At 44.9% G+C, this 27,221-nt stretch overlaps 1 protein-coding gene across 2 annotated transcripts in view; it reads left to right on the forward strand.

The window, feature by feature from the left end:
• The window catches only part of Rmnd1 (required for meiotic nuclear division 1 homolog), a 42,409-nt gene that overhangs the window by 7,632 nt on the left and 7,556 nt on the right, over window positions 1-27,221 (forward strand). For both annotated transcript variants that reach the window (XM_005390579.2, XM_005390581.2), the window contains exons 2-8: window positions 7,385-7,905; window positions 15,884-15,992; window positions 18,542-18,617; window positions 21,679-21,718; window positions 23,950-24,050; window positions 25,403-25,509; window positions 26,413-26,477. In XM_005390579.2, coding sequence (XP_005390636.1) covers window positions 7,385-7,905; window positions 15,884-15,992; window positions 18,542-18,617; window positions 21,679-21,718; window positions 23,950-24,050; window positions 25,403-25,509; window positions 26,413-26,477 — 1,019 coding nt within the window. The remainder of the gene's footprint in view (window positions 1-7,384; window positions 7,906-15,883; window positions 15,993-18,541; window positions 18,618-21,678; window positions 21,719-23,949; window positions 24,051-25,402; window positions 25,510-26,412; window positions 26,478-27,221) is intronic.

A 27,221-nucleotide genomic window follows, 5' to 3' on the forward strand; every position in this document is an offset into this window, starting at 1 on the left:
GCATTCCACCAGCTCCTCCCTGCACTTGCACAGCCTCTGTGCCACTTCTCTGGCACATCTCTTTCCTCTCTTGCATGGCCAGGAGCAGGGTGCGCGTGGGAGTGCTGCAGTTGGACACACTGTCTTTGGACACACTGTCTTTGCTGCAGGGTCCCTCTCCTCAGTGTCTGTAGAGGTTCTGATTGACCTCTGCAGTTTGCAGTCGTATTGCGCTGCTCCATGGGTGTGTTTCTCCCTGGAGGACTCTGGGCTCGCTCCCTGATAGTTTCCAACTCAGTCACGTTGGTTTTTATCTTCTCACAGTCTGAGAACAAACTGGCAGGTCGTCAGGGAGGGAGCAGCTTCCTGGTCACTTGCCGCTGTGTGTCCCGGCAAAATATGCTGACATTCTGCATGTGCGAGGGCTGAATACCCAAAGTCTGTTCTGTGTGTTTTGATTCTGCCATGCTGTTCGGGTTCCATCCACTTTTGGGAACTTCTTGGAATGGCAGTTCCTGCGCTGCCCACAAGCAGAGGTCCCACAGGCAGTCTGTGCACTGCTTCACCTTTTTGTTTGTTTGGGGTTTTTTTTGGTACTGGGAGTCAAACTCAGGACCTTGCACTTGCCAGGCAGGCACTGTGCCACTGAGCTATATCCCTAGCCCTGCTTCACCTTTTTATAAACTCGTGTGCCTATGTTTTGTTTGATCTGAAAGTCTCTTATTTCTGATTAATTTTGGCATCAGTTTCTATGTCTCCTGCCCCATCCCTTTCTTCCAGCTACCTGTTTTAGTTCATCTTCTCCTGAGTACATCCAGTGTGGCTTCTCCTCTGTTCATCCCTGTTGAATCCCCATCTCACATCTCCCTTGTTTCATTTTTATAAGTCAATTGATATCTAGCTGGGTGTGCTGGCACACACTTGTAATCCCAGCACTCGAGAGGCTGAGGCAGGAGGCTTGCCCCAAGTTCAAAGCCAGGCTCAGCTACATAGTGAATTCCAGGTCAGCCTGGATTGCATAGTAAGACCCTATCTCATACAAAACAAAACAATAGCACAAAAGTCAGTTGATGCTTGTATGCTAGACATCATTGTCACAGAGCTGCAGCATGAATAAACACAAAAGTCTCTGTTTTCATGGAACTTACTTTCTAGCAGAGGGACAGAAATCTCCTTCCCTTTTCTATTCGTTTCCTTTAGTACTGCCATCTAATGTACGCTTTGCCGACTCTGTGGTGTTTATTGCTCGCTGTTCCCATGATAAGGTTCCAAAGGCTTTTTGTCTGTTTCACTTTCAGCTGTGTTAGCAAGCAGCACACGGTAAGGACTCAGTTCTGTGTGAATGACACAGAAAACCCAGGGTGTCCAGTGATGTTAAATGCGATGGAGAAGTAGAAAGTAAAGGCAGAGAGAGAACAGGTGCTGGCTGTGTATTGAAAGGAGTGCTTGGGGAAGGCTTCACTCCGCGAAGCAGACACTTAAAGGCGGGAACCTTACAGAGATCCCTGGGAGAAGAGCGCAAGGATGGGATCGAGAGGCAAAGGATGCTGGAGCAGAATTGGCAAGGGAGAGAGCTGTAGGGAATGTCAGAGGGCTGGTAGAGGGTAGAGAATGTGGGAATATGAATCCCATTTTAAGAGCTCTGACTTACTGTAAATGAAGCACAGAGCCATCTTCTCAGACTTTGCACTGAGAAAAGACTCAATTGAAATTTTCCAAGGATCACTCTAGTTGGTGTGTTGAGAACCGTAAGAGGCCAAGGACGGAAGCAGGGCCACCGTTTAGGCTGTTACAGTATCCACAGGAAAGGCAGCAACTGGGACCAGGTGGGAGCGGTACTTACAGTAAGAACCAGTCCGAGGGAGACCAGTGGGACTTCCTGCCAGGCTGGGTCTGGGGAAAGAAAGAGTCAAGTCTTACGCCAGGTTTTTGGCTTCAGCAAATACATGGATATAATTGCTGCTGTGAAGGAGGAAGCCTATGGGAAGAGTAGTTTTCTGGGAAAATTTCAGAACTCAGTTTTGAACATGTTACATGTTTGGTGCTTATCGGAGTGGGCTAGGGACAAACATTTGCTGTTCGTCAGTGTTTAGGTAATGTGTAAAACTGAAGATTGCCAAGAGCCTGGGAAGAAGTGGAGCCCAGAGACTGCGTCCTGGTGAAACCAGTAAGAGGCAGAGGGGCAGCCAGGGAGGAATGAGGACGACAGCGGGGTGGCGTCCAGGGAGCCAGGCGAAGAGGGGCTTCAAGGAGGGCGGAGTGATCAGCTGCATCGAGTGTTGCTCGATGAGTCAGGTAAAACGGTGAGTGAGAAATGAGTGGAGGAGTTAGAAATGCGAAGGTCATAGATGATACAGTGTGGATGAAGCGTAGAGCTGGAAGCCCAGATGGAGTGAATTTAAAAGAAATCATGGAAAGGGAATTGGAGACTGAATAAAACTCCTTCGGAAAGGATCTCAAAAAAGGTCCACATGGAAAGAGAAATGAGGTTAGAGAGTTGGTTTTTTTTTAAGGTGAGAAATATTCTAGCGTAAATGTAGGCAAACAGGAATGTTCTGGCAAAGCGGGGGAGATCCTGGCATGGAAGAGGGAAGAAAGGCAGGAGGGGTGAGCGTCATTTTACAGGTGGAGGACTTGGTTCTGTCGTGGCGGACGGAAAGGTAAAGTTTGTGGGCACAAAAGCAGAAGACAGGCAAGGTGCTTATGGGTAAGGTTTATCTCCTGGATGTTCTCCTCTGACAGTTCCGTCAGCGAACGAGGAAGCGAGGTCATTACTGAAAGCAAGAGAGGGGGAGGGGTCCTAAAGGCCGAAGGAGAGAGTGGAGCGTAGAATGTAACAGGGAGGTGGAAGATTGCTGAAGCACCCTGACAGGGCCGCCTGAACAGAATGTTCCCGAATGTGCGGTGAGAAGGGACAGCTTGGTTGTTTTGCTGTCCCTACTACATTTAGCTGCAGGAGTGCAGGCGCAGATGAAGGGAATTGCACTTAATTCAGGTTGAGGCTGTGTCACAGGGGTGTGTGGCAGAGGGATGTGAGGAATTGAGGTGTATAACAGGAGCGATTATAATGGTAGACCATGGACCATAAGGTGAGTCTGGAGGAAGTGAAGCCCAGGGGGCGCAGTGTAAGAGACAGAGATAAGGTAGTTGGATCTTGAATGACGTGTCCTTTTGGGGTGGAAGAATTATTGGCATAAGCTATAAGAAAGAACAAGCTGGGAAAATAGGACGTAGTGTTGGGAGAGTAGAGTGTATGAAATTGGGAATATGAAGTTGCGCTTAGATATCCTACAGGGTCTAGCCAGCACTGTTCAATAGAAGAACAATGTAAATACAATGTATTTACGGTAGAATGTAATACAATAGAAATACAATGTCAAAAACCGTAAGCTTTGTAGAAGCTGCATTGTTACAAGTGAAAATGAATAGGGTCTTAGTTACTTCTCTCCTTGCTGGGACAAAATACCCAGCACCCCAATTTAAAGCAGGAAAGGTTTATTTAGCTCACAGTTTGTAGAGGTTTCAGTCCATAGTCAGCTGGCTGTAAGGCAGGGTGGTGTGGCAGAGGGGGGTCACAGAGCACAAATACTCCATGGCAAGGCAGGTGGAAGGTGGCATGAGCAAGCTCCCTTTCCCTTTTATCCATGCAGGCTGCAAGCCTCTGGGTGGTGCCAGCCACACCCAGAGTGGGGCTTCCTATTAGCCACACCCAAAACCAGGATAAGCCAGCTAGTGAGGGATATGCCAACACCTTACTCCGTTACGACGCCCTTAGCCCACATGCACGTCCCCTAAATCCAGACACCTCTCAGACCCCGCCTATGACCGTATGAGGCTTTGAGGAGACATCGAGATCCAAGCTGTAACAAATAGGTAAAATTAATTTTATTAATGTATTTATTTAGCCACTATATCCAAAAGTATTACTTTGACAAATAATCACTATAAAGTTACTAAGATATTTTTCATTTTTTGGATGAAATTTCAACCACATGAAATTTCTTTTTTTGGATGAAATATACTAACCACATTTGAAGCACTCAGCCACACGTGCTGCGTTGTGGCTGCTGAACAGGTCAGAGTGTGTGACCGTGGAATGGGTAAGGGTGAGTGGAAAGCAAGGTCCCTCAGGAAGGGAGACGAGGACGCAGAGGCCAGGGCACTGGAAGAGTCCTCCTCACCGCTGATTTGCACGGATACAGAAACCATCAAAAATTATAGCCAGGATAATACGGAGGCATCTGTGAGTGCTATGCCAAAAGGTTACATAAAGCTGATAGGGTGGAATTTTAAATTGGATATGCTTTTAATCTTTAAAGTTAGTTTGTACAGTCACACTTTTGTGTGCATTCTGGTTTTTAGTAGAGCTTAAAACATTTGTGTGTTGAACACTTTAAATGCTATACCTATGTCTTTCTTGGCAAAGCTATAAATAAAACCCCTTTTTTCCCCTCCAATCAGATCCTATTGGGCACATTTTTTCTATACATAATGATAACATTCATCATAGAGAATTTATACTTGTTTCCTTTTTCCACATCCCTCTACCCTCGATTCAACCCCTTCTCCCCCTCATTTACAAAAGCTTTGTTTCAATTTTTTCCTTCTTTTCTCAATTTTTTTTTACTTTTCCCTTCTCCCCTTTCCCCCTCCCCATTTGAACATTTCCTTCCTATGTCACAATACCTATTATACATTTTGATCCTTATTTATATTTTACTTTGGTCCTTATTACACTTTTTTTGTTCCTCACATCAGGGAAACAATGTGTTATTTACACATTTGTATCCAATTTATTTCACATAAGAGAATGATCTCAGTGCATCCATTTACCGAAAAATGTCTCAAGCTTATCCTTCTTTATGGCAGAGTAATACTCCATTGTATAAAAAAAACCCCATATCTTTATCCATTCATCAGTTGTTGGCCATTTGGGGTGTTTCCAAGATTTGGCTACTACAAACTGTGCTGCTCTAAACATGGGTGTGCATGTCATTGTGGTATGATGCTTTTAATTCTTTCAGAAAGATACCAAGAAGGGGAATAGCTGGGTCAAATGGCACCTCTAATTCTAGTTTTTTGAGGAATCTCCACACTGACTTCCCCAATGGTTGCACCAGTCTACAGAAAACCCTTTGTTTGTGTGTCCTGTAGCTTTTACATTTCTGTGATAGTGCTTCATGTAGCTTCCATGCTAAAGCAACCATTAGAGTTTAGAGTCTGGAGGCAAAGAACTTCCTCAGCGATAAAGACGCCAAGTCTGTGTACAGATCTCTAAATTTTTTATAACTAAGTTCTTCCCACTGCACTGGTTCTGAAGGGTGCAGTGATACGCACCTATTATCCCAGCACTTGGGAGGTTGAGGCAGGAGGATCGTGAGTTCCAGGCCAGTCCGGGCTGCACAACAAAGCCCCATCTCAAAAAACCAAAGCCAAACAAAAACCCTCTGGTTCAGTTGGCAGAGAATGGTACCATTACAGATGAGCAAGAGTAGCTCACTGGACTAGAACAAAACACACAGTACCAGCTTTTGAAGATACCTTGAGAGCAGCGGTTCTACCGGATAAACATTGCTGTGACTCACCCTTCTCCCTCAAGGGAGGTGTTACAGTGTGGGGTGGCCCGTGCCTTAGGAACATCTCTGCTGCTTGCTGACTGGGAGTTGTTATCCTCTTCAAACCTCAATTTCCACATCAGCGAATGCCTCTGTGGGTTCTTGTGAGGTGAAACAGAGCCTTTGGTGTGTAGAAAGTGCTAGAAGGCGATGTCTTAGTCTCTGTCAGTTCCTCCTTGACATCTTTTCCAAAGACTCAGTTCGGCCATGTACATCTTAACGTATGAATCTCAAATCTAAAGGCTCTGGCTGCCCTCTGCCTCCAGAAAGCTCTGTAGGGTCGCTTCATGGATCTCTGCAGGCTCCGGCCACATGTTCACTTCCAGTCCTGACCTCCTGCGCCTCCTCCCTCCCTGGAAGCTGCGTCCTGTTTGTCAGGTAAAGAGTACAGTGAGCCTGGGTGTTTGCTTTGCTGATTGATCCTCTGCCCTTTGCAGACACAGTCCAGAAGTCCCCCGTGAGGGCCACACCTGCTCCTCAGCTGCTTTTCCCGGGACCCCATAGCATTTGCACATCACGTTATTGTTTCCTCGGCCGGACTGTTATTTCTGAAGTTACTGACTTACATTTGCATCTGTAGCACCTAGGACTTTTTTTTTAAAGAACTGATCACCTATTACAGGTTGACTTTTTTCGTCTCCTTTTAGGGGTGCAGGGGATTGAACCCAAAGCCTGCACACTAGGTAGGCATTCTACTGAGCCACGTCCTTCAGGCTAGGCTTACTTTTGAAAGAATACATATTTTAGGGTATAAATAAGGGGAAAATTATGTATTCAGTCTGTTTCCTATGAGCTGTGTGTGACTGCCTGAAACACACACACACACACACACACACACACACACACACACACATTCCATGCCCAGCTCCAAGCTGAAAAACACCTTCCCCTTCAAAAAGTAGCGTACATCTTCCAGGGAGCGAACCTCTTTCTTGCGACTCATCCTACAGACTGTGTTTCTGAGTCTCCCTGCTCCAGCCCAGTGCAGGGTCTGTTCCACAGAATTAACTAGCCCTTGAAAACTTGGCCCTTCCAGGAGAGCTCAGAACCATGGTGAGAGGGACACTTGTCTTTTTGAGGACACACACCTGGCCTCACTTAGTTGCCAATCTCATTATTGAGGCGGAATAAAATATTGAATAAAGGAATTTGTAAGCATAGATACAAAAAAAAAAAGTTTGTATGCTAATGCAGTGAAGGAAGACACCCCAGCGCTTTTTCCTCCTTGAAGGTCCTTGTCATATCAGTAGCCTTACACTTTTGGAATCTTCCAGAAAAAAGCCAAATATTGACTAAATGGAAAATGGCAGAAGGCTTATATATGTATGTATGTAGACATGCATATACTTTTAGAAATTTTATTTGTTTTGACAGTGCCAAGGATCACACCCAGGACCTTGCACATACTAGGCAAGTATTCTCCCACTGGGCTACACCCCAGCCCTACAGTTATTTTCTTCACCTTCTTTGATTAGAATTTAGATGTTTCTGTGTCACACTTTTTTGTTTTGGTTTGTTTGGTTGGTTTGTTCATTTTGAGACAGGGTCTCAATGTGTAGTTCATGCTGGCCTTGAACCCACTGTATAGCCTAGGCTGGCCTTGAACTTTCGGCAATCCTCCTGCCTCAGTCTCCTGAGTGCTGGGATTATAGGCATGCAGTACCACACCCAGCTTGTTTTACACATTTTTTAACAGAAATATGCCTCTTTCCTAGGGAAGTATTTTATGTACATATACTTTTTAAAAACATTTTCAAATAACTTGAATTTTGAAATTCTTTTTCTTTTAGCTTGGGATGTGATAATGCCAGCCAGACTTCTCAGAGCCCTCACCGGATCTCACAGTGTATTATCAAAAGCACATCCATGCCAAGGACTTGTTCATCTAACTTTAAAGCCGCTTCAGGCATTTGGAAATCTGGCATGCAGCAGCACCCTGACGATCCGCCAAAACCTGGATTCATACTTTCCTGTCAAAGCAGCCGATGGCTTGAGCAAGCCTCGGGTCCTAGAAACGAACCAGAAAATCTCAAACGCAAGCAGATGGTCTCCATTAAATGCCGCACACTTCCAGGATGACAAAGTGCACCTTGTAACCGTGAAATCACTTGGTACTCATAGGAAAGTGACCCATAAGCCAAACCTTTTGGGTTTAAAGTGGTTTGTAAAGACATTAAAGAAGCATTACTCATCTGCATCAACTGAAACATTTATTCCAAAACAAGACTTTCCCCAGGTCAAAAGACCCCTGAAAGCATCCAGGACCAGGCAGCCCTCCAGGACCAACCTCCCAGCTCTGTCTGTGAACGAGGTAAGCGTGTGCTCGCAGCGCGGTGCTCCTCCGTCACTGCTTGCTGTCCGGTGAGTGCGTGTTTTTGCCAACACAGCAGAACCGGCAACCAACCCAGAGTTTTTTCTTGGAAGCCTGACATAACATACACAAGGGGGCTCAAAATGCTGACTTCTAGGAATTAACGGTATCGCCAGGCATGGCGGCGCACGCCTGTAATCCCAGCACTCAGGAGGCTGAGGCAGGAGGATTGTTGCGAGTTTGAGACCAGCCTGGGCTCCAAAGTGAGCTCAAGGCCAGCTTGAACTGAATAGCAAGACCCTGCCTCAAAAAGACAAAAAAAATTAAAAAATAAAAAAATTAATGATACATATAAAGACAAATGATAGGCAAAAAAAAGATAAAGAATCTATAAAAGGGTTAGTTATAAGTCTAATACTCAAATGAAACTGTAGAAAAGATCTTTTCTTTTAATAAATCAAGCCAGAGGTTCTTCATCAAATTTTAAAAGTTGTGCTGGGCATATAGTGCACCCCCGTACTTCTAGTACTCTGGGAGGCAGGAGGCTTGCATGTTGGAGCCCGGCCTGGGCAACTTAAGCCCTTAGTGAGACCCTGTCTCAAAACTGTTGAAAGGACCAGGAATGTGATTTAGTGGGAAGGCCCTAGGTTTAATCCCCAGTACCAAAACATTTTTTAACATAATCCAGCGGGCAGGAAGCACTTGTTAACAAGTGGTTACTGAGCACGGTAGTGAAATGACGTGGTGAGGCAGAATCAAAAAGGAGCAAGATGGTTTTGTTTTTTCACTCTCTGCAGGTTCGAGGTTGTGTGTCCTCCCCTGCCTCCACTGGGAAAGTTTCAACTGCCATTTGCATTTTCCCTTTAAGTGACAAACAGTTTAAGGTCAAAATCAACCCATTTGTTAGTCTTCACACCTTGCACAATACTTACAGCTGTACTTTATACTTAATAAATGTTCATTAAATTGGAAAGAACCAAAGAGAGCTTTAATGTTAGTCACTATTGACGTTCAAAATAGCAGCATAGACCCAGGCATTGTGCCGCATGCCTGCAGTACCCTGTACACAGGAGGCTGGGACAGGAAGATCGCTTGCGCCCAGAAATTGAAGGTAAACCTGGGCAACAATGTAGTACAACCCGGCGGGGGGCGGTAATTAAAACTTGGTTTGGCCTTCTGAGTTTACCACAAATAGGTTAGCACGTCTGTCTTCAGCCCTTACTTCTAAGAGGTAGACACTGAGCACGTTTAATTTTGGGTTTTTTAAAACTCCGGCTGGCATCTTTGAAAAGGTGTACATACCTTTCTGACTGACCCTCAGATCACAAAGGCTTGGCAAATGATTTTTATGTTGGGTGCTAGTCTGGCTCCGCGTTCTGTGCGCTTCCTCGGTCCGGAACGGAAAGGCTGCCCTGGTGTTTGGAGAAGCCGCTCACACCCGCCTCACCCAGAGCCTCGGGGCGGCCGAGAGTGCATTCGGGAGGCGGAGATGGCACCAAGGGAAAACCCTGAACTCGCGGATCCAAAAAGACGGCATAGTTTCCTCCTGCCCCACCTAGCGGCACAGTGTATCGGGTCTCCCATGAATCCGCTGATACCGAAGTCGCCTTTTTGGAGTAACGGGTTGTGACCTCTCAAAGGCTTTATTTTGGAAAACTGCCCTTTGGTTTGGAAGCAGTTTCCAAATTCCAGTTTTTATTTTTCTTTCGGATTTTTGCTTTCCTGCTTCCGTCCAGGAAAAGATTTGAGGAACATCTTAAAAATCCATCATAGTTTCAAATAAAGTAGTGAAAGCATTTGCCATGAAGAGAAATAACTGTCATCAAGTACATAGTGTGAGTAAATCTAGCTGACCCTTCAGCTCTGCAGAGCCCAGTACTTAAAGGAGGCCCTTCCCGGCTGTCCACGTCTTGTCTGATGAGGTTGGGGTTGGGATGGAGGCACACAGACGTCTTAAGAGAAATAACTTTTTGCAGCCCTGAAATTTAAGTCATTTATTTTGTGGTTCTTTACTAAGACACATAATAGGCAGTGAGTTCAATGGGAGTTTCACAGTATGTTCTCTCTTTAAATACACAAGGAAATGTTAGGAAGTTTTATGTCTCTAAGCTGACTGAGGTAATATCATTGTGGACTGTCATCCTTTGAGTATTTTGGGAGAGAAAGCTGGCCTTGAACTTGTAATGATTCTTCCTGCCTCAGCCTCCCAGGTGCTGGGTTTACAAGCGTGCATCACCATGTTTAGCTTGAGGAATGACCCTGCCCATGTGGAGAGCCACCCCACTTTCCTATGGGGGTAATGGGGCTGGTGACTCCTTTGTTCCGGGGTAACCCTTTCCACCATTCTTGCCTGAGACGAGGGTTCCTTTCTGCACGGTTTCAGGAAGCGTGCGTTCCTTCCTCTTCCCATGCTTGCTCCAGAGCAGGCACCTAAGTTGACCAAGTGAGGTCTCATCCACCCCGTTTTGGAGTTAAATTCTGGCTAGTCTCAGTGGCGTGTCTGATCCTGCTGAGACCCTCAGCCCGCATCCCTCTCATTTCTGACTTAGAAGAGCAGTAGCAGCACTTTGCAAACACAGCCTGCCGCGCTGTGATCTGAGCAGCACGGGGCCCGCCTGAGGGAGCGATGGTGCCCCTAGTGTGGCTTCAGACTGACGCCACAATGTGCGGTGAGACTGACTAGTGGGTGGCAGATCATCTTATAAAAAACAGGTGCCATGCTAGGCGCGGTGGCATGCACCTGTTTACCAGCACTCAAGAGGCTGAGACAGGAGGATTCCCGTGAGTTCCAGGCCAGCCTGGGCAACATAGTGAGTTCAGGGCCAGCCTGAACTAAAAAGTGAGACCCTGTCTCCAAAAAAAAAAAAAAAAAAAATAGAAGCTAGATGTGTTGTTATGCACTGTAATCCCATCACTGTAGGAGGCTGAGTCAGGAGGATCACAAGTTTGCCCCCATCCTGGGCAACTTAGTGACTAAGTTAAAAAAATAAAATAAAGCTCAGTTCAAAGGCCCTGAGTTCAGTACTGTCCTTGAAAAAATAAAATAGAAATAGAATAGACCAGCATGCATTGCCCAGGATAAACACTGGTGGTTTATAAAGCTGTTCTGGCAGTTATTGGTGTGTGCTTATCTATGTGTGTGTACTGCGTGTAAAATCATTTCCCATCACAGGTTGTGATCAGAACAGCTTAGAGCTAAAGCATTTTACCATTAATGTGAAATGAATCTTTCTTAGAACTTCTGCCTACACCTAGTACATAGGAGGAAAAAATGGCCTTTTGCTTTTGTAAGTACAACCTGTTTTCACTCACATTACTTCTGACCCCAAAATATGGGGTCCCCCCATCAACTCTCCAGAGCCCAGGAGAGCTTCACAAGGCTGCCCACTGTTTCACAGACCAGCCTCGAGTCCCAGGTTAGCACCTGCACTTCGGACCAGGTGGCTGTAAGTTGGGGCTTCCGGGGACCCTGACCTTGGATTTGAGGTTGCTAGAGTGGTGGCAGACCTACTTGTTATAAAGGGTGTCATGAAGGACACGTGAACAGCCCCAGAGGGGGACACGGGCTGCTTTGACGTAGGAGCCTCTGTCCTTGGGGACGTGGACTGTGCCGCCTTCCTGGCCTGTGACTGTCTCCACCAGCCCTGAGGTCCTGTGCACCTCCTGATGGAGGTGTTCTGTGCAGGTTTCATCAGCAGATAGGATCACCCACCAGCCTCCAGCTCTGCGGACTGCGCCTGGTTTGGAGGCCGGGCTCCGAATTCCAAGCTTCTGATCCGTGTTTCGTGTTTCTGGCACCCAGCTTCCATCCTGAAGCCATTCGGGAGCCCACAGGCCTCATCTCCTGTCACTGGAAAAACTCCAGGGGTCCGAAAAAACTGTGTGCCCGCAACTAGAGGTAAAGACAGGTACTGCAACAGAAGATGCTCCTGTCACTGTCACTTAGGAGGTCACAAGGGCGTTAAGAGCTCTGCCAGAAGCCGAGGACAAAGAACATACATAAATTTATCATATTCCGGATCACAGGAAAGCAGAAGCAACATGGCCATCATACACTATTTTTTCAGTAGTAGTACATGAATAAAAATAATTTTTCTCAGACCATGTGGTGCTATTAAGACCAGAATTGTATGTTGATTTTTAGCCCCATCTGCTGGAATATGTTTTCTGTAGCAAGAGAAATGCCATCTTTAAAAAGAGAAAAAAACTTTAAAATAGAAAGGCCACCAGGCATGGTGTATGCACACCTGTAATCCCAGCACTGGGGAGGCTGAGGCAGGAAGAGTTCTGCGAGTTCAAGGCCAGCCTAGGCTACATAGTGAGGTCAAGGCCAGCCTGAACTACACAGTGAGACCCTGTCTCAATCAATCAATCAGTCAATCAATAAGTCTAAGAAAGGGCCTAAATTTGGGACCCAAATCCAGCAACTGGTTTCATTTGTTTGGTACATATCCTTAAGAGTATGTTGTTGACCCTCCCCGCCGTTTCAAAACCTGAAACATGCTTTATACATAGTATGTGTAACTAGCGCTTAGTAAATAAGGTTTCCCTATGAAAAACACATGGGAAACAAAGCTTTTCAAAGTAACAGTGTCTTTAATAGATGTGGACACTGACTCTTTGGTTGTTTCCCTCTACCAAATGGGCTTAAATAAAAACTTGAAATTTCAAACAAGACCAAAACAAGATTTTAACCCATGACACACTTGTTAACAGAAGCAGCCCACAGTTTTAAATAGAATCTGGTGGCAAGCGCGGGACATCGGAGAAAACTTCCGGCCGCTCTCAGTAGAAGACGCTGAGGAAAGGGGACAGTCTCAGAGAAATTAGGGTAGACTTGAGTGGACGAGTAAAACGCATTAGGCGTAGCTATCCATCCAAAATCTCTTCATGCTCGGAGCAGAGCTCCCCGGGCGCGAATGGCGCACACCTGTAATCCCAGCATGCAGCCAAGGATCGCAGTGCAAGCCCCGCCTGGGCAGATCACCTTAGCAAGACCCTGCCTCCAAATTTAAAACCGTCCTTTCTTTCAAAGGGCTGGGTGATGGCCCTGCGTTCGGTCCCAGTATCACAAAAACGAACAGGTGGGCGCGCAGCCGCCTCAGCCCCGGTCGCCAAGCGCCAGCTCGCCCCCTTGCCCAGAGGGGGCCGTGCGGACTGCGTGGGCCGTCTGCGAATGTACTGTGGCGGCTCACCTTTGTGAAATGCCGTGCCGGTGAGCTCAGCGGGCTGCCACTTGGCCACCCTCTCGGCGCTAGAGAAGCCGCAGCCCCTGCGGAGCTCAGCGCAGTTCAGGCCGGTCCTCCGCGCCCCGGCTTTCACCCGCTGTCTCTGCGCCTCTTCTCTGCCCGTGCCCACGCGCACCCGGGGAGAGCGTGCAGCCGGCGCAGTCCCGAAGTCATCCTGCCGCCCCAGGATACTTACTGCCCAGTGAGCGTCCGTGAAGTGTCCAGTGTCGCTGGCCGGAGCCCGCCCGCCGTGTCCCGAGAGGGTGCCTCAGTGTTAGACGCGGCTTAGTCTCTGCTCGTGTCCTGTTAGCTCTTGGTAGCTCCAGGAAGCCACGCAGGTCCGAGCCCAGCGCCTCCGGACTCCGACCGCGAGCCACGCTCCTGGACTTCCGCTGGCCGGTGCGCGGCCCTCGGGGCCTTTCCCACCGGCCCTGCAGAAGGCGCGCTGCCCGTCTCTGCCCACATTCCCCTCTGCAGCTCGTCTGACTTCCTTGTTTCTAACTGAATTGTTCTGTGTACCTCCAAGTGGTTTTATTGGTTTCAGATGTTTCCATTTGTGTCTTCCCAGCCCCTCTGTTTATTCTACTGCTTTTTTTTTTTTTTTTTTTTTTGGACACAGGTCTTGCATTGTAGTTGGCCTCCAATTTACAGCAATCCTCCTGCCTCAGCCTCTCAAATGCTGGCATTACAAGGCTTGTGGCACCACTCCCAGGTTTTTTTAAAGATTATTGATAATTTTAGGTGTACACAATTCATCATAGGAAATTTGTACTTGTACATGATGCAGCTTGATCCTTTTTTTCCCCATTCTCCTCCCTTCCCTTCAACCCCTCCCCTCCTCATTTACAGAACTTTTGTTTTCATTTTTTCCTTCTGTTACCGTTTTTGTCTTGTCCCTTCCTTCCTTCCTTCCTTTACCCCTCCCCGCTCCCATGATCCCCTTCCCATTTGAACATTTTTTTCCCATTTCCCAGTATCTATTATACATTTGGTCCTTATTTACACTTCTGGTTTATCTTACCAGAGAAATAGTGCCATATTTAAATGTGTGTCTGATTCATTTCACTTAGGAGTTTGGTCTCAGGGTACATCATTTATCTAGAAATGTGTCAAGCTTATCCTTCTTCGTGGCAGAGTAGTACTCCATTGTATAAAAAACACCACATCTTCATCCACTCATCAGTTGATGGGCAGTTTGAACTGTTCCCAAGATGTAGCTACTACACATTGTGTTCCTGTAAACATGAGTGCATATAGTACTGTGGTGTGATGCTTTTAATTCTTTTGGGAAGATACCAAAAAAGGAGATAGCTAGGTCACATGGAAACTCTAGTTACAGTTTTTTGAGGAATCTTCACACTGATTTCCACAGTGGTTGCACCAACCTACACTCCCACCAACAATGGAGAAGTGTTTGTTTTCCACACAGCCCCACCAGCATTTGTTATTGGTTGATTTCTTGATGGGAGCCATTCTTTCTACACTGTATTGGCGACCCTTCTGCCTCAGCCTCCTGAATACTTGCATTACAGGCATGCACCACCACACCGAGCTCCTCTGCTTCTATTAAATCCCCATGTTAAAATGTGTAACAGAACAAGGAATGCAAAGCAAAGTGAGGCCTTTTCTTGACTAAAAGCAAGTTAGATCACAGGAACAGAAGCAGGGAAGGAATTTCCAGACTGCCTGCTGCTCCAGAATTCCGTTCCAGGAATGCACAGAGTGAGAAAGAATCTGGGGGCTGAGACCAGTTAAGGCCAAAAAATAAATGTTGACTTAGTGACTCATTAACTTCTTTTGACCAACTGTAATCTAGCAAACGGTCCCAAGCAGTTTACATTTATCAGCGTGTTTAAGCTTTACAGCAAGCCTGTAAAGTAGGCATTACCGCTATTCTGATACTCTTCACATTTTTCACATTTTTGTGTCTGAAAGCTTAGCTCTTGGGCAGATAGCGTTCAAACTTATTTTGAACACGTCCCTTATGAGAGCTATATTTAACACTTTACATACATGTGACCCAGCGTGCATACATAGGCACATGTATGTGAGAAAAAACATAACATTTGCTCTTCCTGTAATACACAGTAATGTCGCCGTTTTAGTCATTTAATTTTTTTTTTAAAGAGGATAGTTTAGGCCAATGAAATTGATAGTAAAACTCCCAGGTTGTAAACCACAGTGGGAAAACACAGTGTGTCGCTCGCCCTGTGTAGTTGCAGAGACACAACCCGACACACAGATGAGACTCAGCACAAGCACTCCCCAGGCAGGACGCCTCCTCAGTGTCTGCACACTTGTTCACTCTTAAGTAGCGTAAAAATGCTGTCATTCATGTGTGAATTTTAAGGAGCCTCGGCCTGTGCAAGGCTAGTAACAAACTGTCAAATGACCTCAGGTACGAACGCTCCAGTGAGAGAGCCATGGAGGCTCCCGGGTGGAGGCTGAGTTATTTCATCCCGGCCCTCATAGCCGCCTCTCTTCAGCCTGCGCCAGCTGCTCCTGACGGGCGTGGCCTCCCTCAGGATAGTCCAGTCTACCTGGCTACCTGACACTTGGGTAGATAGAGCTGAACTTTGTCTCCCTGTCTTTCCTGTCTTCATCCTCATCGCATCCCTTGTGGAAATTTTGAGGTATCTGAAGATAACTGGTGTGCTGGCTTTGCCATGTGGAGTCCCCTGAGGGGGCACAGGAGGCACACAGGTGCTTGAGCTTCTTGATGACGCTTCTCGTGCCCATCCCTGAAACAGAACCTGATGCACTGCACAGCATTCGCCACGGCAGATGAGTATCATTTGGGAAATCTGTCTCAGGACCTGACCTCCTACGGATATATGGAAGTCACAAGCTTGCCTACAGGTACTTCTGCTGGGCCCCAGGGCCAAGTATGTTACAGTGTATTAGAAAATAATTGTGCTGTGATGGTGTCTTAATTACATTTACTTGCATCTCCTTTTTCTGTTGATTGTATCCTAAGGTGTCAGATGTTAATACAAATGACTTATAAAGAAACTAAACTAAATGTATTTACGTAGAATTTAGTTCTCAGATTTAAATTGATACAATTTTAATCTTCAAAGAATCACTAAGGCTGGGCATGGTGATCCCAGCACTCTGGAGGCTGAGGCAGATGGATCGCCATGCGTTCAAGGCCAGCCTAGGCTACATAGTGAACTCAAGGCCAGCCAGAACTACACAGGGAGACCCTGTCTCAAAAAACAAAACAAAGGAATCCCTATTACTTGGGAACATCAAGGATCATGTGTGCTAGTCAGCTTTCACAAGGCAAGGTTATCTTGACTCGCAGTTGGGAGGGTTTGGTCCATAATCATTTTTGGGCCTGTGGCAAGGCAGCAGTCATGTGAGAGCACAGAGTAGGGCCAGGAAGCAAACAGAAAGAGGAGAAGCCTGTACCTCTCCAGTGACCTCATTTCCTCCCTCTAGGCCCAGCCTCCATGGTCCCACCAGCTCTCATCGGTGCCATGGGCTGGGGATCAAACCTCTTTATTAACATGTGGGCCTTGGAGAACACCTACCGAACTGTAGCTCCAAACTGCTTTTTTTCATATTAAAAAGTTGTTCTAGTATTATGGAACCATGAAATTGATAGAATTGGGGATCCTCTAAAAAGAAATTTACCAGCCCAGAACTTGAAATCTAACTGAATTAGTTAAAAGATGAACACAATGAATGTAAGAAAGAAGAAAATTAAGCTTAACTGGATTTTAGGCTAACACTAGGAAAGATTCTTGAGCAATTAGCCTACTTTACATTAATCAACAACATATAATATACGGTGAGAGAAAATTTTACAATGAATCTCAAGATAGCCCAGTATCCAGACAGTTTATCAGTTTGCCTTAGAGTAGTAAGAATAGCAAGATCCAAACCTCCCTGCTGTTTGACTTAGGAAAAGAGCTGTGTCCAGGGCCCCCAAGATCAGTATGGTGAGGAGGCCCGCACGGGCACTGCAGGCTGGCAGAGTGTGGCGCTGGCACTGCAGAGGTGAGGGCTCATTGCCCCGGGGCGTTTGGTTTTGTTCGTAATTCAGGGCGTCATATTCAGGACCGGGCACCCTGGCCGTCTTTTGCATTTCGCTTTTGTTGCTTTTGGCTCGATAAGCAAACTGTCCTGTATAGGATGCAGTAGGCAAGATAGAGTTCACCCTGATACGGCGGTTTAGGATTTGGTCTCTACTGCTCCAGCCCCCAGTCTCTACCAAGAATCTGAGGCTTTGCAGTTCCTAATGCTACATTAAGAACAGCCAGGGGGCTGGGGATTTAGCTCAGCAGCAAAGCGCCTGCCTGGCAAGCGCAAGGTCGTGAGTTCAGTTCCCGGTACCGGAGAAAAACCAAAAAAAAAAAAGAACAGCCAGGCATGGCAGCACACCTGCAACCCCAGCTACTCACAAGGCTGAGGCAGGAGGATTAAAGTGCAAGGCCAGCCTGAACAATTTAGCAAGACTTAGTCTCAAAATGAAAAATAAAAACAGATGCGGATGAGCTCAGTGATAGCACACCGAGCTAACTCCCCGTACTGTGAAAAAAACTGTATATAACTTTTTACAAGTTAACAATTATATCTTAATTAATTGATATATTAACATCTTTATAGTTTACATCATAGGACATTTATATAAGAAATACTACTACACTAATGTTAAGCAGTTGCTTATTAATGTGTATTGGTGTACATTTCATAATATTTAAAGTTAAAATTTCTAGGTATGTTTGGAAATAGTAGGCATATTTTTTTTTTTTTTTTTTTTTGGTCTTTTTAAGACAAGGCCTCACTATGCAGTTCAGGCTGGCCTTCAACTCACTATGTAGCCCAGGCTGGCCTCAAACTTGCAGAAACCCTACTGTCTCAGCCTCCTAAGTGCTGGGATCACAGAGGTGTGCCAACACACCCAGATGACATCTTCACTTCTGTATATTTTCTTTTGTTCCTGACTTTATACAATATTAGTTAACAGACTGAGTAGTTTGGGAATATTAAAATTATATTATTAAAAAAGTGGTATGTTAAGAAAAAGCACAGTTTATTTCAAATTAATTTTGTAGGAAGTTGTTTAATTCTTAAACCTTAGTTGTACTGATCCTAACACTGACATTTATCAACTAGACTAGGAGCTACTGAATCAAAGTGGGTGTGAATAAGCAATTATAAACAGTACTTCTAATAGTATCACAGCATACCTATGAGGAATGTTTTAGGAATGTCATGTGTTATATATTTTTTTTTCATTTTCATATGTTAAATCCCTTGCAAAGTCTAGTACAGTAGGAAGTTGGAGATTACATGATAGAGTGTCTTGTGGTATATAAAATGACCATAAGTATTTCATTAAAATAAGATTTTATATCATCTTGTGACATAGCTTTTTATTGATTTATTTTAAATCACAGATGCAGCAAATATTTTGGTGATGGGTGTGGAAAGTTCTGCAAAAGAAGGTGACCCGGGAACAATGTTCTTCTTCAGGTGAGACAGGGAGGAGAAGTCCCACTGCGGGAGGGTTTGTGACCAGCTCACGGTGGTCTCTTCACGGTGTGAGCGCACCTTCCAGTCCGCGTGGTCAGAATTTACATAGTTCAAAGTTACATGTTCACCTGATGTTTGGCAGGTTTAGGGACTGTCTGGTACATCCTTTAAAAATATTTTGAAAGTTAATACCATAGTTTTCCCCTGGTAAATATGGACTCATGGACGAGTTTGGTGACGCACCTGTGTCCTACTCACCCGCGGCCCCTTTCCGGGCATATGCCCCCTCCCCACCCCCTTTTCTTGCTGGCCCTCTCATTGCGTTTCTTCTTTCCCTGGCGCAGATTTCCGCTAAAGTTCCAGGCCGCCCTACCTCTCTAGAGATCGCATACAGGAGCCCCGGTCACACAGCTTACTGTGTTTGTTTGCAGACTGTTGTACTCCAACCACAGCAGAGCAGCCGCCCCGGGAGTGACCGTGGGAACGGGTGCCATGGGAGACAGTCGCCTGCTGTGCTCACCACGCTCAGGGAACCTCTGCTGTGTGCATTTTGCAGCCCTAGTAGTTGTGGGACTGATGCTCCTAAGTGGCAGAACAGAAACACGGGCCATCCATAGGAGTCCAGACTTTAAGCAGGCACAGCAGCAGACACCTGCAGTTCTATGCTGGAGCTGAGGCAGGAGTTCCCTTGAGCCCAGGAGTTCAAGACCAACCGGGGCAACACAGGGCTGCTCTGTCTCAAAAACAAGCTCCAAGCCGGGCCTGCTGCTCACACCTGTAATCCCAGCAGCGCTCAGGAGGCTGAGGCAGGAGGATTGTTGCAAGTTTGAGACCAGCCTGGGCTACAAAGAAGAAAAAAAAGAAAAAAAAAAAAACCTCCAAGCATTGTTAAGGTGTTTTTGTGGCCTTGGTCCTCACATTTGATGTAAACTGGAAGCCATGTCTTTGTTACTGTGGACACCTACCTTCTCTTTGGCCCTAACTTTAAGTAAAATCAAGTGTGTGATACTTTATCCAGTTAGAATACTAGTATCCCTCTGCCTCAAGGGAGTAGTCAGGATTTTTGAGGACTTCAGCTGTCTAATAGGAATAGGATATAAGGCTCATATGTGATGATACATTTCCTGGTCAGCACGTTCTTAAAAATAAAAAGATGAAGTTAATCTTGAACAGTATGAATAATCACATCCTGCTGCCTGAAGCTGAATTCACTGTATTTTATCTAACCCGAAATTTCACCATTTCAGCATGTGGTCAGTAGCGACACTTCTCATTCTCCTTTTCACCCTAGTTTTTGAAATCCACTTCATGTTGTACACTCACCGCTCACCTGTAATTGGCCCCAGGCGTGATTCAAGTGCCCTGTTGCCATGGGTAGCTTCTGAGCGCCATCGTGCCAGCACGGCGCGAGGTGGAGGGTGCACAAATCACTGGCTCCCTTCCGCGTTGTCTGAACCAAATACCTCCAAGGCCGTCCCGAGACCTCTCCTGACCGGCCGCACCCGTGCACTTGGTTCCTCCCCGCCTGCGCCCCTCTCCCACCGGATTGACTCAGTGGTCACAGGCTCAGTCTTCGGTAGGCAGCTCCCATCGGGACAGTGTTTGCCTAGAGTTCTGTGGACTCCGACCAGGCCAGGTCAGCACAGTGTCCCTGCCCCCCCCCACCCCGCCACCACCACTGTACCAAGGCTTGAACTCCGAGCCTTCGTACTGAACTACATCCACAGCCCCCCGACCCCCTTTTTGAGACAGGATCTTACTAAATTGCTCATTTACACAGCTTGGCTTCAAACTTGCAATCAAGCCTGCCTCAGCCTCCCAGGGTACTGGGACTCACGGATGTGCTCCACCACACCCATCTGTCTCCTCCTTTAACCTGAGTGCTTACCAGTTATGACATGTGAGCCTGGCAAGTCCTGGCCTTGGTTCTGAGACACCGCCCTGCCCTCCCTCTCCTCCTTGCGCGTGTGCGGGCCCTTCTGCTGAATTCTCATTTCCTCACCCAGCCGGAGCTGTGACATCCTGCTGGGCGTCCCACAGCGCGCTCTGCTGCCCCTTGGTGTGCTGCTCACACTCTACTGTAAACAGTCTGAGGTTCAGGTGTCAGTCTTTTCCACAGCGGAGCTCTTGGAGGGTAGGAACCAGGTCACACTCCCCTTTCATCCCAAATGCTGAAGTAAACACAGCCGCACAGATGTACTAAGCACTTTAAGAAATGTAGAAGGAGTGATACAGGGTCATCCTCTGTTCACCCTTCCCTCCTCTAGCACAGCCATCCAGGGCCTAACTCCCTTTCCCTGCCACCTAGAACAGCTCAACATGTCAGGCTCAGAAATGAAACCAGGTTGATTCACAATGTTTAGACTTTCAACTCTGTCAAAGTCAGGATTGATTCAGAAGGCCTTGAGTGGCTTAATTATAATTGTTCTAAGCACTGCAGGAGGAAGCTTTATTCCACAGAGGCTGTTTGCTTTATTCCACAGCAGATAAAAACCTGATCCTTCACTGTGAGTTGGAGGCCGGCCCAGGCTACAAAGTGAGCTCAAGGCCAGCCTGAACTGCATAGCAAGACCCTGTCTCCAAAAGACCAAAACAAAAAAAAGGTCCTTCATTCTTTCCCACAGCAGAGTCTGCCTGAGGAGAGCTACGGTGGGGCTCGCAGAACTTTGCCTAATTTGGGGTGAATGAGGTAGCTCGTTGGTAAAGTACTTGCCTAGCAGCCTGCCTGAGGCCCTGGGTTTCATCCTCAGCACCACCCACATGGAAACTTTCCTCACTTTTCATTTTCATACATCAGAATTCAAGTAGACGTAGAAGCATCTACATAACCTGCAGCTATACAGTGTCACAGTAATAGCTAGCTATTCTGCAATTTCTGTGAGAAACCATGGAGTTTTGAGAAATCAGGTTTTATCAAGAATCAAAAAGTAGCTCTTGTTTTAGAAGTCCATCAAATTATCCAGTCAGTCAATAAAGCATATTTATTCTGGACGTTATCTAGGCATGACTTTATATAGGACCCTAAAGAATGCATTAACTGAGTCTTAATCTTTTCAATCAGGGAAGGAGCTGCTGTGTTTTGGAATGTGAAAGACAAAACTGTAAGTATAAATAAAATGTAAAAGTATTAAAATGTAGTTTTCTAAGACTCTGTAGTTTGAGATATCGGAAGATAAGTTAATTTATTTGCTATGCATTATGTGATATTTATCCTATCAATTTGAGACAGGATGTCACTATGCAGTTCAGGCTGGCCTTGAGCTCACTTTGTAGCCCAGGCTGGTCTCGAACTTGCAATGATCTTCCTGCCTCAGCCTCCTGAGTGCTGGGATTACAGGCATGCACCCCCATGCCCAGCTTGGTTTTTCAAAAAATATTCTGTATGTTCCATTTTCTGGATACACACTGATCTGTGAAGAGCCCATACCATCCTGACAGCACTACAAAACAAAGAGTTATGTTTGTATATTATAATGTACAAAATGAATAACAGATACACAGTCTATCAGAAATTTATTTTAGATCAAATTTTCTAGAATATATCACTTATAGGAAATACTCTTTAATATCCAAATCAGGACTTGTAATACAGCTGTTTTAGAGGGATTTTGGTAATTACATTAAAGCTTTATATTTAACCCAGCAATTTTACACTTCGAAAACTGTCCTGATAGCTTGAGCATGGCGGTGCACACCTGTAATCCTAGCACTTGGGAGGCTGAGGCAGGAGGATTGCCGTGAGTTTAAGGTCAACCTGGGCGGCACGGTAAGATCCTGTCTCAAAAACAAAAACAGTTATCCAAAGAACCTAATCACAATTATGCATGGTGAATTATACACAGAAATGTTCATCAAAGCATCTTTACACTAGAAAAGATTAGAAATCACTAAAATACACAGTAATTGGAAGCTTATTAAATATATCCACAGAGTAAAATATACTACAGTTCTTAAAAACTGTGGAAAAATATTGCTGGGAAATTACTTATGGATATGATGCAGTTAAAAGACCAGGTTATAAAATACAAGAACCATAATATCAGAGCTAGTTAAAAAGTGTTCTTCATACAATTCCAGTTTACTCAAGGATAAATCAGTATGTATTTAGTAGGTAAGGAGTTATGGGAAAAAGGAAATATAAATGACTCATAAATATAAGAAGATAAAAAATGTCTACGTTGTGAAGATGTGAAAGCTAAAAATGCTCTGTGGGGTTTGCTTTTGTTTCCTTTTGTAGTGCTGAGTACTGAACGCAGGACCTTCACACTCTGCTCATCTGAGTTACATCTCCAGCCCTTTTTTTGTCTTTGAGACAGGGTCTTGCTGTGTAGCTCAGGGTGGCCTCAAACTCACAGCAGTCCTCCTGCCTCAGCCTCCCAAGTGCTGGGATCACAGGTGTGTACCACCACACTGTGCCAGCCCTTTTTTACTTTTTTTTTTCTTTGAGACAGGGTCTCACTAAGTCACTAGCCGGGCACAAATTTGCAGCCCTCCTTCCTCACCCACCTGATGTGCTGGAATTACAGGCATGCACCACCACACCCCTTTATGCTTGCTGTCATAAATGTTTGGATTTTAAAATTAGAAAAATTGTTTTGGAGAGCAGTTTAGCAATATATATCAAAATTATAAGCATGCATGTCTTTCAAACCAAGGCCTCATACAAGCTAGATGAGCACTGTACCTTTGAGCTGTACCCCGCCCCACTGACCTTTAGGTCTAGCAGTTCCTAATGAAACATTCTCACAAGGCTTGAAGATGCACGCATGAGGGTGATGTACTGAGTAGGTACCGTCCATGGGGCTGGACCTGTAGTATAGTTCAGTGAATTGCAGCTCCTCCACTAAGAATAGTGCTGGAATGTTCACGTGTCCTGTGATCCTACTTCACAAAAAAGCAGGTACATACATGTACTCAGAGACAGTGTGGAAGGGTATGCGCCAAGTTGAATCATGATTATCTCTGGGCATCAGGATTTCAGATGAGCAGAGACAAAGTAATTTGTGTGCAAGTATATGTTGCTTAGATCTTTACAACTGTTTGCCTCTACATTTTTTTAGAGATTTAATGAACGTAAACCATATTACTAGTGATTTTCTTTGGGTGGCAGAATAATGAAAATTCGTGCCCATCTATATTTCCCACCTGCAAAAACAAATGGCCATGTCATCCTGGTTAGTTTAACGTTACCGTGAGTTTGCCTGTCCCTGCAAGCTAAGCAACAGAAAGCATGCCGTTAGAGGGAGCGGAGGCTGGTACAGCATCAGCCCTCTAGCGTGTCTGCACTGAGGAAGTCGGCCTTAACTTCAGGTGAATGTTCCCTCTTTTCCAGATGAAGCATGTGATGCAGATCCTAGGGAAACATGAAATTCAGCCGTATGAAATTGCACTGGTACATTGGGAAAATGAAGAGCTTAACTACATGAAAATAGAGTAAGTGACTCTTTATCAAATTTGAAAAGGGTACTTGGGAAAAACTAGATAAAGCAGTAGAGGAAATAAACTGTTTATGAATATGGGGACTAATTTTAAGAAAAAAATTGTTGCAAATAAAAAGGCTAGGTCATACAATAAAGAGGAATACAAGTAACTTTCAACATATCAGAGTAGCCACAAATTAAGTAGATAGTATAACCCCAAAATTCAAAGTTTACATTTTCTTTTTTTCTTTCTTTCTTTTTTTTTGGCTTTTTTTGAGACAGGGTCTCAATATGTAGTGCAGACTGGCCTTGAACTCACAGCATCTTCCTGCCTCAGCCTCCCAAGTGCTGGGATCACAGGCATGCACCACTATGCAGGCTCACTGTGCCTTCTTGTTTCTAATATTTGTTCTGTGAAATTACTAATATTGAACCATCCTTCTATTGAATAGTTTTCCTAATTTTTCTTCATTAAACATTCACCATAAAGTTTTCTGTAGATAAATGATTTTGGTTTTGTTTTTTGGTTTTTCTGAGACAGGGTCTTGCTATGTGGTTTAGGCTGGCCTTGAACTAACTATGTAGCCAAGGCTGGCTTCAAACTCACAGCAATCCTACTGCCTCGGCCTGCTGAATGCTGGGATTACAGGCTTGCACCGCCTTCTTACACAAATTTTTCTTTACATCTTTAATTTCCAGGGGATAAATTTCTAGAAACTGAATTAGTTCCATCAAAGAGTATGGGAAAATTTATACAATTCTCTCTCTCTCTCTCTCTCTCTCTCTCTCTCTCTCTCTCTCTCTCTCTATATATATATATATATATATATATATATAGTCAAAATGACCTCTAGAAAGATTATAACAATTATTTTTCCAAAAGAGAAATTTCAAGTACTTTTAAAAATGGCAGGCATGTTGGTGCACACCTGTAATTCCAGCATTCTGGGAGACTGAGGCTGGAGGATTGCCTTGAATTCAAGGCCAGCCTGGGCTACATAGCAAAAAAATAAGCAACAATGTGCAGTATAAAAACCATTGTTGAACTCCTACCATCTTGTATGGTGAAACTCTGCATCATTTCCAATTTTTTTTTATTACTTGTGACTGTCTTTGATTGTTTGATCAATCTTACATTCTTACATCTAGGGGACTGAGCAACTTCATTGAGAATAACAGTATGGAATGTAGCAACCATTGTTAATTCCTATCATTTTATTTTGAGGTCATGTATCATTTTTGTTGTTTTATGTTGTTTTGATTTTGTCATTGTGGTTTTATTAGTTTTTAAATCTTGAAACTTTATATAAATAAGTAAAATAGAATTTTAAAGATTTAGAATATGCTTTTTTTCATTTTTCATAGAGGACAGTCTAAACTTCACAGAGGGGAAATCAAGTTAAATTCAGAGCTGGATTTAGATGACACCATTCTAGAGAAATTCGCTTTCTCCAATGCTCTTTGCCTTTCTGGTAAGTCGTTGCTACTGTTTGGGGAAGGTATTCGTTTCCATCTGCTCACAGAAGTTGAGTATTTGGTGACGACGTGGGCGTGTTTTCACAGAGCACGCCACAGAAACGTCTTTATATAGTAGATGGTGTCATGGTCTCTGCTATAGTTACTCATTGTGCATTGTGTTCGGACATATTTTTGTCCTGTTCAGTGCCTTTGTTCTCCTCTCCCCTCTGTGTGACTGTCACACGTCCACGGCCTCCAGTTCAGACGGAGCCCAGCCCTCTACGGCTGATAGGGACCGGCGTCTGGAGGAAACCACGCTCCTGTGTTTCACAGGAATGAGTCAGAGCCAAAGCAGCTTTAAGCTTTTCCTGCAAGAGCCATGCCCCTGATAAAACCGTCTAAGCTCCATTTCTTTTGCCACAGTCTGCGCCCAGCTGCAGACAGATGTCTGCAATCCTCTGGAGTCCTGTGGAGTGGAAGGCTGGGGGCCTAGAGCCCATGCCCCCGTCCCGTGGAGCTGCCCGGGTCAAGGCAGCCTTGCCCCCTCCAGTTTTGTTTTGTTTTGTTTTTGCGGTAACAGGGATCGAACTCAGGGCCTTGCGCTTGCCAGGCAGGCGCTTATGCCACTGAGCTATATCCCCAGCCCCGCCCCCTCCAGTTTCTAAGACGCACCATTGGAAAACCAGGTGTCTCCTTGCACCCGCCAGCAGGGCTTAGAACTGTGAGTTTCCTGTCATTTCCCACATCGGTACTGTCTTTTATCATAATGAACTAGTCTTAGAGTGCTCATTTCACATTTTAAGCACATTTGCTTCTTAAACTGTCATCGCAACAGTAGCCAGGGCAGCGTGCAGTACACATCTGTATAAACATGATTATGATAGTAAATGTTCCATGTTAACTTCTCTTTCCCACAGTGAAACTAGCTATTTGGGAAGCAACGCTGGATAAATTTATTGAGTCTATTCAGTCAATTCCAGAGGTAATTATTTCAGTTTTATGCTTGTTCTTAAGAATTGATTTCTATCTGGGAAAATACAAATTCCTCAATGTAACAATACATGTATGAGTATACTAAACTAACAAACACTGGGAAAGCTAGATGAAATTTAAGAAAAAAACTTCCAATTACATATAAAATAATGAGAGGAAATCTCATAGTGATTTTTTTAACTCTAGATTATTTTCCTGTATGGCATAATGTTAATATAAATGAAGAGAAAAACAGTGAAAAAGTTTCCTTTCTAAGGAAGATGACTGCCACCACTTTTCATGATTAAAAAGTATTTAGAGCCAGCCATGGTGGTGCACACCGACAGTCCCAGCACTCTGGGCTGCAGAGGCAGAAGGATCATAAGTTCAAGTCTAGCCTGGGCAACTTAGTGACTTAAGTGAGACTCTGTTGCAAAATTTAAAAGGGGGTGGGTGGGCTGGGCATATAGCTCAGTGGCACAAGTCCCTGCCTGGCAAGCATAAGGTCCTGAGTTCAATTGCCAGCACCAAAAAAAAAATAAAATAAAAGGGGGTGGGTATATAGTTCAGTGTGAAGGTCCTGAGTTCAATCCCTAGTTCCCCCAAAAAAAGAATTTGCTAAATTTTGAGAGGAAAATCAGCATAAAAATATATATATTGTTATATATATTTACTATCTAAAATTATAAGGTTATGTTAAAATTTCAGAGCGCATTAAAATCATCTTTACTATAACTAATTTTGTTTTCAGTGA

This window comes from Chinchilla lanigera, unplaced genomic scaffold (genome assembly GCF_000276665.1).
Source record: "Chinchilla lanigera isolate Chin_1 unplaced genomic scaffold, ChiLan1.0 scaffold00038, whole genome shotgun sequence".
Classification (NCBI taxonomy): Eukaryota; Metazoa; Chordata; class Mammalia; order Rodentia; family Chinchillidae; genus Chinchilla; species Chinchilla lanigera.